Below are 13,846 nucleotides of genomic sequence, written 5' to 3' on the forward strand. Positions count from 1 at the left end.
TACGAAAATAAAGGCTGTGTATAATAAAAGCTGCTATACCAAATCTTTCCAATAAAAAGAAAATATGAAACAAACAAATAAATGGTGCTACAGCGCTTAAAGTGCATCAAGAAACTACTAACAAACACAATAATTATTCCCACAATGTAACAGTAAATTCAATTCATATAAAATATGACAATAAAATCACAATAAAATAAGTTATGAAATAAGTTAGGTCAGGTGCGTGCAACAAGTTGAAGTGTGTAAACCTATCTATAATGAAAAGTCCATAAATGAATTCCAGTGTGCAAATCTAAAGTGTCACTTCACTTGTCAGATGCTTCCACCTCCTTCAGTGCTCGAGTGACCGACCAACACACTTAATGGTGGTGGCACTGGTGGATAGCATCTGGGTGGCACTGTGGCACTGGCACTGACTGCACTGGTTCAAAAAGCCATATATATTTAATTATTTCAATTCTCAATCTCATAGGTCCTCTCCTCATAAGATATTAATAACTTAAGATTAGGTGATGAACTTCTTGGCGGCCCTGGCAGGATGACGGGGACACCCGCCACTTCTGGAGCCGAGCCGATGTGATTCCCCAACATGTGACAAAGTGACAGCCAGGAGATCTAGTGGCTAGTAGTGCTCAACAATACCGCTTTTATATATAGAAGTGAAATAAAATATACTGACTCACAATTTAGTAGTAGGTAGCGTGTAGCAGTAGGCAGCACAACTCAATTCAATCAATCCCACAGGCTCGCTCGCGCCGCGGCCCGCGGAATCACTGTCATGATCATCAAGTTAAGACCGCACTGGAGGAGCCATGCTGCCGTCTTCCCGCTCGAGGTCTCCGCCTCTAAACGTGTTGTGTGTCACTCAGACTCCACCCCTTAGGGCCCTTACTGAGAGGAGTTGTGACACGGGCGGCGGGACTCGGAGCATTTTCTTCGTTATCTCATCTTCTTCTCTATGAGGTGAGTGAGGTGGACCGTGGAGAGGGCCTAATCCTTGCCATGGCAAATGTGCCATTTGAGAATCAAATAATCAATATAAAATATTAATATATTATATACACACGGGTCATGGGTGGCTTTTTTGAACCAAGAAGAGTGAGACTGACGGCTATGATGATTATCCGACCATCCATGGTCCATGGACCATAAGTGTTGTGTTGTGGTGGTGCCTGTGCTTCCTGCGGCCTGCCTCTGCCTGTGCGGCTGTGCCTGCACTGCAGTGGCCACTGGCAGTGGCAGTTGACTTGAGCAAAGCAAATGAGCACTACTAGTGTGAAGGACAGGTGGCGGAAGCATGTTCTGACAAGTTAATGAAAATAATATAGACAGCTTTTTGAACCAGTGCAGTGGCAGTGTTACTAAGGTGAGAGGCAGAGAGAGAGGCTATCCAGTCCACCACTTTACTGAGCAGATCACAGAAGAAAGGTGGAAGCATCTGACAGCAAGTGACAAGCACTTCTTAGATTGCACACTGGAATTCAGTTATGGACTTTTCCTTATAAAGTTTAGTTTACACACTTAAACTTGCACCTAACTTATTCACAATCACAACTTATTTTATTGTGGTATTGTCATATATATTTTATATGAATTAAATTTACATTGTGGGAATAATTTGCACTGCATTTAGCACAGACATGTCACTTTATTTTTGATACTGTGGGCGATGATTTTGAATACAAGAAGAATATATATATATATAAAATTGCAGGCACTTTATTAGCATTTTTAGCACAGCCACTTTGTTAGTAGTTTTTGATGCATTTTTCACTTTAAGCGTTGTAGGTTTGATGAAGCTGGCCTGGCACATCATCATCAATTGAACAAATCAAATCAAACCGTGATTAAGAAGACTGCGCATGCTCCTGTTCTGCCTTTTGATCAGCTGAAAAGACGGACGAACCAAAAACACCACCTTCCACCCCTGGCCCTTCAACTTCAAGTGATCTGCCTGGCTGTGAGAGTGAGGAAGCTCAGGAAGGAGACCACCCCTGGCTTTAAAAGGTGGATGCTTTAAAAGGGGAAGGGAGGGACATACTTTATCTGTTTTTTGTTTACAAAAAGTTACAGCCTAAGGAATTGTGATTGTCCTTTAGGTTAATCATTTGAATAAATCATTTGAAATAATAAAAAACAATATGATGTTCAAACTTTTGACTTCTTTCTTTAATAACTACATAACACAGTACTTCTACTTCTACTTTCAGTACTTGAGTAGAAATTTTTTTTCAAAACTACTGGTACTTTTTACTTTTAGTACTTAAGTAGCAATTTTTTGGAAAAAACTACTTGCAATACTTAAGTAAAAAAAAATGTTGAATACTTTAGTACTTCTACTTAAGTAACTTTTTCTGCGAGCACTTCCACTTCTACTCAAGTCACTTTTTGATCGAGCACTTGTACTTTTACTCAAGTAGAAATTTTGAATACTTTATACAAGTCTGCGCTGGATACTAAGAAGTGTCAGGATACCAAAATACAACTGCAAAAAAACTTGATGTACCATACCTTAAAATCATGTCAAAACAACGTAGTACAAAGATACTGACACCATTCAGTGATATAAATGCTCAGACAGAAAATGTCATACTAATAATCAACCTATAAACACACATTAATATTGTGAATAGTCCATATACTAGTATGTGAACTGCAAGTGCCAGCTATCCATGATGCAGATCCAGTGCTCCATCACCACAGACAAACTCTGCCTAATTACTGGAAAAAGTGACCCCAAAATTTAGAAGGCCAACAGCACCTGGGGAGAGAGATAGAAAAGGGGGAGAGGAAGAGACTCACCGAAGCATCAGTTTGTGTCTGCTCCGAGGTCTTCTGTCAGGCAGTTTCCCTTCTGCAGCGGCCACACTGTGAAGATGCAGGGAGGAGGTGGGTGGAGCAAAACATTCAATAATAGGCACGGAGGAAGACAAGGAAGATCCTCCTCCGCTGTGTTTGTTGGGTCCTCTTCTCCTCGAAATGTCACTGGTTGCTAGACGCCAGGCGGCTGGCCATCGTAGCAACCAGTGTAGCGCACAGATGCTGCAATAAAAATACCGGCAATTGCTAGGGATCCCCAAATACCGGCTGTTCTGGTAAATTACCGGCTGGGTGGCAATAACAGACCAGCCCGATCTCTGGCTTGCACCAGTTCAGGGAACTTGTGAAATGTTAGTAACCGGTTGCAACGAACCGGTGCGAACCGGCTGAATCCCACCACTGCATGCATCCCAGGAGTCTTCATGAGCATTTTTTTTTCTTTCATCTGAAGCAGGGGAGGGGGTGCTTTCTCCGCTAAGCGCACCCTCCTGCCTACATGCCTGCGCTAAGGGCAGGTGGATTCCAGGAAGTCAAAGCCAAAAATAATTCGCACTAGATCCGTGTGGAACTGCTGCAACCCAAATTCTGGATATGGGACAAGTAAAATACAAATGCAAAATAGTGTGCTTTAATGTGGCAATTAACTCTAAAATGATACAACAAAGAAACAATTGCATATGAAAAGCAATAAAGTGAAAAAACAAAATAGTGCACCGATTAAACAATAAAGTGCAAATGCTAAAATACTGTGCAAAGTGCGAAATAAATCAAAAGTGGAATAAAAATACAATGGGTATGTATAATGTCCACTGAAGTGCCAAAAGAATAAAGTGCTGGGTGCTTCACTTCACAATAACACTCCAAAGGTGTTCCAGTGTGGCCAAGGGTGCTTCTGAATGTAAGCAGCTGGCCTCCTAGCAGTTGGCCTCTTAGCAGTTGGCCTCTTCTCACAACATGTAGATCTCGATTACAGAGATCAAGAACAGCCTGCACTCCATCTCCCAGGCGGTATCTTCACAGAAAGCATGTATCCATACCGTGAATCGGAGGTGATCCACTGATCAGGTTAACATGTATGACACATCGCCCCAACTCACAAATGGGGTACTAGTGTCCTCAAATTTGCGGCTTTAGAATGCATGTTCCCGGTTCCAGGAGGAGGGAATTTTGATCAAATAATTCTTGAACGCTAAGCCAGATAGATTTATAATTTATAAGCCACTATGACACCAGGCCTTTAATGAGGCCATGAGTTTTAAGCCATATTTATAGGTTGGATGGTTTGTTGTGCGGGGCCGGATATGTGGTCTTTGGTTCCTTCTCTCCACTTTTTGTTGTCCTCTCCATCCTTTGACTCTGTGTGCATTTGGGATGGGCGAGCGATCTATCGTCTCTCTCACCCATACACAAATCGACCAGTATGGTCTGCCCCTTCTAAATCATGTTTACATGTTCACGTCTTTTTAATAGTTAAAAATTACTACTGCGCTAATACATCCCCTGTTGTGGCTTTATGTAGCTACTTTGTCAGTTTAGACTATTCAATCTCTGATTAACTTGGCTTGATTTTGTTGATTATCCCTGAGTGTGTTTTCTGAGCTACGGCACATTGATGCATCTTTAGCTGTCTGTGTCTTTTTTGGCGGGCATATGCGTTCTACACGGCCATGTAAACATTGTATCAGGTTCGTGGCCTTTGCTCTGCCTGAGGTAATTTTATCCTCCTACTTGCTCCTTCCCCACCCTCTGTACAGTTCCACTGAGATTAAGGGATCATTCCTTTTCCCCTTTGCTGGGCTGCAAATTACTAGGAATGGATGAATTTTTGTATAGATATTGGAACATTTAGACAATGAGGCCCCAGTAGGTGGCCTATCCTGTGATCCCTATGTCTGACCAAAAGACAAATAATGATCACCTAGCATAGTGGTTCTCTGGAGCTCAGCCACAGTGATCTTTGGGTTCTTCTTTACCTCTCTCACCAAGGCTCTTCTCCCCCGATAGCTCAGTTTGGCCAGACGGCCAGCTTTAGGAAGGGTTCTGGTCGTCCCAAACGTCTTCCATTTGAGGATTATGGAGGCCACTGTGCTCTTAGGAACCTTAAGTGCAGCAGAAATCTTTTTGTAACCTTGGCCAGATCTGTGCCTTGCCACAATTCTGTCTCTGAGCTCTTCAGGCAGTTCCTTTGACCTCATGATTCTCATTTGCTCTGACATGCATTGTGATCTGGAAGGTCTTATATAGACAGGTGTGTGGCTTTCCTAATCAAGTCCAATCAGTATAATCAAACACAGCTGGACTCAAATGAAGGTGTAGAACCATCTCAAGGATGATCAGAAGAAATGGAAAGCACCTGAGTTAAATATGAGTGTCACAGCAAAGGGTCTGAATACTTAGGACCATGTGATATTTCAGTTTTTCTTTTTTAATAAATCTGCAACAATGTCAACAATTCTGTGTTTTTCTGTCAGTATGGGGTGCTATGTGTACATTCATGAGGAAGAAGAATGAACTTAAATTATTTTAGCAAATGGCTGCAATATAACAAAGAGTGAAAAATTTAAGGGGGTCTGAATACTTTCCGTACCCACTGTATATGTATGTGTGTGTGTGTGTGTGTGTATATATATATATATTCGGTCCTGAGGAAGCTAAGCAGTACAGCGAAACCCGTTGAACTGCGGAGGCGACCCCATACACAGACACTCTCCCTGGGAATTGTTTCCCAATACTACACATGAATTGGGAAGGTACTGTTTAAGAGTCACAGTCTCTTTTTTTCAATATGTTTCCTTTTATGATTTTAATTGTGTATTCACTTTTACTTTGGATGTTATTTGGTACATCCGGTTTTTAATGTGTATGAATGAAACATTTTTTGATACTCTTCTATATGTTGAGTTGGTCTCATGCTCATGCCATTAAAGTCCTCCTGGTGCAGGACGGGGTCCTGCTTTCTTTTTGTTTACATTACACTAATTTGGATGTGTCACAATTAGTGGTCACCATTTTGTAGTATGTGTGAAATAAGGAGAAGCCTCATAAAGTGAATTAATTAAATGTATTTATTACAAATTAAAAGAAATGCACTTACATTAAGGCAAAGAAAACGAGCATTAAAAACTTTATTGCTTTTCATATGCAATTGTTTTTTGTTGGATCAATTTAGAGCGGATTGCCCAATTCATTTTAAAGGAACAGGGCACCATTTTGTATTTGGATTCCAGGAAGTAAATGCTACATGAATCATCCATCAGCTTGGAGAGTATTTTTCAAAGTGATTTCTCATCAAAATAAAGCATGGAGGGTCCTTTCAATGAAAGAAAAAGTGCTTTATTGTCATCACTTGCTGCATCTTTGACATACTTTAATCAAAATGCATGTTATATAGCATTCAACGGTAGCACGCCTAAAATGCATGTAAAACTCCACACACAGCCACTTCTGGGCCGGAAGGTTTTACCCCCTTAATGACCAGGCCATTTTTTGCGATACGGCACTGTGTTACCTTGACTGACAATTGCGCGGATGTACAATGCTGTACCCAAATAAACTTGATGTTCTCATATGACTCATATGAGTCTAAACTGGCATACAGGTAAAAATCACAGTCGCCTGGTAAGCCCTCCTGCCACCGCCTCCAAACAATCTTTCAGGTTGTGTATGGCATCGGTAAAAGACATAAAAAGGAGATCTAGTGCTCTCTGTCTTAATAAGGGGCTATTTATTCAATATGCTGAAATCGCACTTACATTACATTGCACTTGAGCAGTGCCAGCTATTACACCGTTCGGACGCTTCCTGGTACCTCCGGGATCGGCGTGATGACGTGCAGGCTCCTCCCCCGTACGCGCTGCGTCATCGACTTCATCAGCGAGTGCCTTCATTATTAAATACCCCACAAGTACAAAAGCGACCATTAATTTGCCACAAATCCAGTGAGCTCCTAACTCTGTTGTGAGGTGACAACGACATACCTCCCAAATTTTTGAGATGGGAACGAGGGACACCTATTAGCAAAATTAGCATCAAACATCATCCTGTTTGATGATGAGAATGGTATTTATTATTGATGATGTTGTTAGGCATTGTAAATTTTACCCTAACTGTGTTCTTTCTCACGTGTAGTTTTGGATATAAAGTTTTCTAAGGCTGTTAAAATGTAGGTTGTTGCAATTATTTTTTGAACTCTTGATGTTTGACCATTTTGTTGTGGAGCTATTGTTTGGAATGTACAAATTACAAACAATTTACTCAGTCTTAGCAGAGTATTCCTTTTAATAGTTTAGAATATCATTTGTATATACATTATGTGTATACTTCTAATGCTACTTCCTTTTTTTTTAAATCTAACTCAAGGCAGAACTTTTTTTTCTTTCACAGCTTAGGGAAGGGTCAGGTTTTATTATGATGTAGGTCCTGATAGGGAGTGGTAGAAGCCTGAACCACCATCAGCTTTTTATTGTTGCCTCTGTCCCTGATAGGGAATTTCCTTCACTTCCTGTACTGTTGAAGACTTTGCCACTCGGACAGGAAATGGGGGAAAAATAAAAAATACAGACAACAGTAAAATCTTGGGAGAGGGTCTAACCCTCTCCACACTATCTGCTAAAAACCAGCATAAAATGTTTTTGTTGGTGTTTCCCTTTTTTTTTTTTCAAAACAGTGAGGTTTATTGAAATTTTTGGTACAATACAAAAATAAACCGTGCATTGAAACTGCAATCAGGTTCATAACACATTGAGGTACAAAAATACAAATATACAAAATGATCAGCACCGAGAGACAGAACAGACATAGTAAAAAACAAAACAGTAGTCAGTGGCTCTCCGTCGATCCAACCCTCGAAGTTGGTGTTTCCCTTTAATTGTCAGCTATGTCATTTTAACTGTTCGGTGTTTTTGTGTCGTTTAGGAGAACCGATGAATGGAGAACATCTTCATCGAGCTGTTAATATGAATGATGAAGGAGCCATCAAAAATATACTCCAGAGTGGGTCAGTAATTCTGCAAACATTCACCCTCACTTGCTATTTTCCATATCACACAAATTTAATTCCTTATTTCTCTGTCGCTCATTGACAGACGTAGTCCACAGTGATTCAACACCCTCGGGTTATGCTGCCCTCCACAGGAGTAGGACTAGACAGGAAAGAAAATACTCTGGCCACACCCTAGGGGCAGTCCCCGAGGGTATATCCTCTCTCTCTCTGCTACAGCAAATCAGTTTTTTTCTGTCTAGTCAGGAGTAAGGACCTAGATACCTTGTTGGGATCTTCGGTCTGGCAGGATTTTTTTCTTAGATTTTTTGTTAGACAGCTTTTTTCTCCAGTGTTCCTGTGAGATCTTCAAGCAAGAAAGCTGAACTGGGCGACGGGCTGGATGTTGAGATCCAGGGGTCACCCCAGTTCAGCCTGCGAGCGCGTGCAGGCCATAGCTCCGCGCTGGGTCGGCCGCGACATAGTCCCACTGGACGGGGACTGACCCTGCGAGTTAAACGTCTCGCTGAAACGCCAAAGACCATGAGTCACGGCGTCCGTATTGGTCGACAGCCCTCCCACCCCGGTGGAGAGGGGTACTGTCAGGAGTTGGCGCCCGCCTGGTTCCGGTATGGTGAGTAGTATGTTCCCCCCTTTCACCTGACGGGTCTTGTGGTGAACGCGGGCCCCTCTCTGTATGGTAAGGATGGGTTCCCCTCTATCCTATAACATGGCACAGATTCTCCTATTGAGTGTGATTTTTGTGTACAAAAAGCCAGGAGGCTTGGTTTGGGAGCTGACAATCTAATTGCAAGTATGTTTAAATGATTGTAATCAGTGGCAGTACTAGAATCTTGCTGTGATAGATATTTTATCCTACCTGTCAGAAGCCACAGGACATGTATACTGCTTTCCAGGTCATTCCTCCAGCAAAAGCATGCCTCCCGACGGCCACGCGGTCCGCCAGGGTCCGGTACCGCCGGCCACGAGGATCACCATGTAGAGAGAGGTTTATTGATGCCGAGATACTCTGCAGTCACGCCGCTATCCTGTAAAAGGCCGCCGCCATTGTTTGGTAGATCGCACGAGGCCGCAATTTTGGCGTAGCCTCGTGTCTCCAGCATGGGGGCGGCCATGTTTGAGGTGACTCAAACACTTCGTGGAGCTAGGGGAGGCGCCGGAAGGCGTACAGAGGGGCGGAGCCGCCTCCTTTCTTCCGGGCAGCCAGCCAAGAGACTTCCTGTCTGTTCTAGACAGTGCTGAGACAAGTTGCAGTAAACTCTGAGCATCAAGTGGTGAGCCTAGGGGTCTATCTCTCTCTCTCTCGCTCGATAGGGGTCCCTAAGCAGGTAACATTGAGGGGCTTTGTGGCGCTGGGGGGTCTGAAAAAAAAAAAGAAAAAGTTTATTTCTTTTTGGATTGATTGTTTTCCGGGTAGTAACTAGAATTATCATGGACCCTGCCACACAGGTAACCCCACCTGTTTCCCTCGAGGGGGCTGCGGGACCCGCCGGTGCACAGAGTATAGATGCATTTACAGCAGTTTTGGAGTCTTTGGCTCGGGTGGAGACGGCCTGTCAGGAACGGGGGTCAAGAAAGCGACCCCCGCCTACCCCTATATCATCTGACACTTCAGACTCAGACAGAGGCGGCTCTAGGCTTTGTGAGGCCTTAGGCAAAATTTAGACATGAGGCCCCACTGAATCCCTTTGGAGAGGTTAAGGAGAGAGAGAGAGAGAGAGAAGACCCCTCACATCAGAGTACTCACTGGAAAGCAGGAGAGACAAGGGAGGGACTGGATAAATGGATGGATCAGGCTCAATCTTTCCTCTTCTGGCTGCTGGGCTTCAAACTTCCCACTCAAGCATCCCCTGGTGGGCAAGCACAGGAGGAGAGGGCAGGAGGAGGATCAGAAGGAACTGTCAGTGCTGGCTTTGCTGAGCGGCTGTATCTTGTTGTGATCAGGGCCAGTACTAGACTATTTTGCGCCCTAGGCAAGACCAGCTAATTGCGCCCCCCCAAAAAAAAAAAAAAAAGAAAAAATCTAAATAAATGCACTAATACTAGCACCAGAACTCCTGCATAACATTAAACTGATGACCTATAGGGTCTTTTCGTGTGTGCACCCATGAAACAGCGAAAAACTTCAGTACCCTATATTTTTTCATAGGCAACACTCAATAAGCCCCTACAGGACATCAGGTTAGTGTTATGCAGTAGTTCTGATACTAGAAATATTGCTGTCAGTCTGGCGTGCGTGGTGATGCATAACATGTGCAGGGCAATCACATGCATTTTATTTTGTGTGTGTGTCTTGGGGGGGGGGGGGGGCTCTAAAATGTTTTGATTTTATATGTGTCTCTTTAAATGTTTAAAACGTTTTTTTTTTTTTTACATCAACTTTTATTGCCATTAGACAGAGAACCAATAGCCCCCTATGTGGTAGTATATAGGTGACAGGTACTCTTGATTAGACAGAGCCAGGTGGACAGGAGAGGGAGGGTGCAGCCAGGTGGAGAGGGAATGCAGCCAGGTGGAAAAGAGAGGGGGTGCAGCCAGGTGGACAGGAGAGGGCAGAGCCAGGTGGACAGGAGAGGGGGGTTCAGCCAAGTGGGGGAGGACAGAGCCAGGTGAACAGGAGAGGGGGGGTGCAGCCAGGTGGGGGCTGGACAGAGCAAGGTGTGCAAGAGAGGGGGGTGCAACCAGGTGGAGGTGGGAGATGTAGCCAGGTGGATAGGAGAGGGGGAGGGTACAGCCAGGTGGGGGGAGGACAGAGCCAGGTGGGGGGGAATGCAGCCAGGTGGAAAAGAGAGGGGGTTGCAGCCAGGTGGACAGGAGATGGGGTGCAGCCAGGTGGACAGGAGATGGGCAGAGGGTACAGCCAGGTGGTGGGGGAGGACAGAGCCAGGTGGTCAGGAGAGGAGTGTGCAGCCAGGTGGCGGGGGGGGGGGGAGGACAGAGCCAGGTGGACAGGAGAGGGGGGGAGGGTACAGCCAGGTGGGGGGGGGACAGAGCCAGGTGGACAGGAGAGGGGGGTTGCAGCTACAGTAGGTGGAGGGGGGATGCAGCCAGGTGGACAGGAGAGGAGTGTTCAGCCAGGTGGTGGGGGGGGGGGAGGACAGAGCCAGGTGGACAGGAGAGGGGGGTGCAGCCAGGTGGAAAAGAGAGGGGGTTGCAGCCAGGTGGACAGGAGAGGGGGGTTGCAGCCAGGTGGACAGGAGAGGGCAGAGCCAGGTGGACAGGAGAGGGCAGAGCCAGGTGGACAGGAAAGGGGGGTGCAGCCAAGTGGGGGGAGGACAGAGCCAGGTGAACAGGAGAGGGGGGTGGGTAAGGCCAGGTGGGGGCTGGACAGAGCAAGGTGGGCAAAAGAGGGGGGTGCAACCAGGTGGAGGGGGGAGATGTAGCCAGGTGGACAGGAGAGGGGGGAGGGTACAGCCAGGTGGGGAGGGACAGAGCCAGGTGGACAGGAGAGGGTGGGGTGCAGACAGGTGGGGGTAGGACAGAGCCAGGTGGACAGGAGAGGGAGGGTGCACCCAGGTGGAGGGGGAATGCAGCCAGGTGGACAGGAGAGGGGGGGGGTTGCAGCCAGGTGGACAGGAGATGGGGTGCAGCCAGGTGGACAGGAGAGGGCAGAGTCAGGTGTAGGAGAGGGGGGTTTGCAGCTACAGAAGGTGGAGGAGTGTGCAGCCAGGTGGGGGGAGGACAGAGCGAGGTGAACAGGAGAGGGGGAAGGGTACAGCCGGGTGGGGGGGGAGGACAGAGCCAGGTGGACAGGAGAGGGGGCGTGCAGCCAGGTGGGGGGGAGAGGACAGAGCCAGGTGGACAGGAGAGGGGGGGTGCAGCCAGTGGGGGGGGGGGGGGTGGACACCGGGCCGGTGCAGGAGAGAGAGGGGAGAGGAGAGAGACTGGTAAGTCACAGTGCTCACTCACTTGGAATGGTCCCGGGTGCTGGATGTTATTGAAGCTGCAGGCATGCTGGAGGTGGAGAGGACAGAACAGAGGGGAATGGATCCTCTCCGCCTAGGACAGTTGCACTTCCCGAACCATCACCTGAGCACAGTGACAGAGCAGAGAACAGAGGGGTCATCGAAGGAGAGAGGGGGAGGAGAGGAGCAGGTGAATGGGTTTCTGAGTCCCTTACCTTACATAGCAGGTGAAAGAAAGAGGATGCAGCATGTCCGAGCAGAGGGCAGAAGCTGTCCAACTTTTCATTTACAGGCAGATGATTGGTTGCTAGGACCGCCCATACTAACAAATCACAGGCTTTTTTACTTGAAAAGTTGGACAGCTCCTGCCTTCTGCTCGGACATTCTCTCTTCTACTTGCTGTGTAAGAATGAAATTGGCGGCGGGGGAAGGAGGACACACATAGGCAGTCTGCCAGACACCACAGCACTTGTCACCTGTGACCTGCACATACTCCCCCTCCAGCCTCGTGTACCTGAGCAGGGTGGGCCAGGCGCAGTCCTCTTAGAAGCAGCAGCACCTTCTCTCCTGCTGGGGGTGGAGGTAGGGGCGGGGAGGGAGTTCTCTGAGTCATCTTATGCATGCAGTCTGTCTGGCAGCACAGCTGAAGTGCTCACTCCTCACCGCCGCATGCAGCCAGCAGGATGCCAGTGCGGCGCTCTGGGACCCCACGCTGTGCTGAAGGCAGGGAGATCCTTGCTGCCAGGCTCAGAAGCGGCTCTTTAACTAGGCAAATTAGGCAGCTGCGAGGCCCCTGTGAGTGTGAGGCCTAAGGTGACCGCCTAATTTGCCTAATTAGAGAGCCGCCTCTGCAGGGCAAACAAGATACAAGAACCTCAAATGTATGGAAGTCCTATTCAATCATGCGATGATCCCGAGTGGATGAACTTTTGCAGTTGGGGTTCTATAAATTTAATGTTTTAATTATATTCCATGTATCTATATTTTTAAATGAATCCAATGGGGAGGTGTCTTTTCTATGTTCCACACTGAGTTAGTCACTCCGCTCCTATATAGGGTTTTATATATGCTAACTAATGTGATGTTCCTTTAATATGTATTGCCTCTGTTGCTGCTGGGAGGTGTTTGTCCCTCCCCTCTCTCTCTTTTTTCCCTCTTTGTTAATTTCTCTTCCGTTTTTATTGGTGTCACCTGAGGTTTGTTCAATCCTCAGCAGTGTAATTGTTTCCTATGATTATAAATACTTTCCATGGTGGAGGGGCGGGCCTGCCTGATGAAGGAGGAGGTCCTCCGAAACGACGTTGCAGCCCGCCCTCCACTCTTGGTTCAGTGTTCGTTCCTGTCGGCTTCCGTGGAGGAACCGACAGACTTGTCCTTTCTACTTCCGGTTTCCGGGTCATTACCTCCCTACTGCACGGCGGATTGCGGTGAGGCTGCCAAGCCAGGGAGCCCACGCCATTTGCGGCATCACCCGGTATTGCCGGTATCCAGGACTGCCTTCACCATTATACAGGACCCAGATGCGATTATCCTTCATCTTGCATCTTCCATCGGATTCACTGTGGGGACTGTCCTTTTGCACCATGCATGCTGTCTTATTGGAATACCTGTTTTTAACATGTAAGTTACTACATTAAATTATATAGCTGTTCATCTACCTTTATGACTTGGCGCCCTTGTTCTTTTTCTTAAATACCACCAAAAGAAAGCTCTATCTGTGGTAAAAAAAGGACATTCATTTTATTTGGGTACAGTGTCGCACAACAGTGCAATTGTCAGTTAAAGTACCGCAGTGCTGTATCGCAAAAAATGGCCAGGCCATTAAGGGGGTAAAACCTTCAGGTCCACAAGTGGTTACCATTGACACCAGTGGCAGATCACATGGAGTGTGATTTTATTGCAGTGTGGGAAACATGCAGAATTCGCTGATTTTCCTGCACTGCATATATGTGAATTGGGGTCAAAAAGTACTGACGCTGGCTGTAAGAGCTCTACTCTTTTGCTGAAGAAGTGGACCTTCTGGAGGAACATTGCTGACTGAAGGAGGAGTATTGTAGTGAAAGATGCTTTTTTAACACTGCTGGGCTATGCTTTTTTATGGGAATTCTGCTGTAAAGTC

General features: G+C 46.3%; 1 protein-coding gene across 2 annotated transcripts in view; it reads left to right on the forward strand.

The window, feature by feature from the left end:
* The window catches only part of FANK1 (fibronectin type III and ankyrin repeat domains 1), a 255,721-nt gene that overhangs the window by 172,940 nt on the left and 68,935 nt on the right, over nucleotides 1-13,846 (forward strand). For both annotated transcript variants that reach the window (XM_082269378.1, XM_082269379.1), the window contains exon 4: nucleotides 7,738-7,819. In XM_082269378.1, coding sequence (XP_082125504.1) covers nucleotides 7,738-7,819 — 82 coding nt within the window. The remainder of the gene's footprint in view (nucleotides 1-7,737; nucleotides 7,820-13,846) is intronic.

This window comes from Pelophylax lessonae (genome assembly GCF_965119305.1).
Source record: "Pelophylax lessonae genome assembly, chromosome: 9".
NCBI classification, from domain to species: domain Eukaryota; kingdom Metazoa; phylum Chordata; class Amphibia; order Anura; family Ranidae; genus Pelophylax; species Pelophylax lessonae.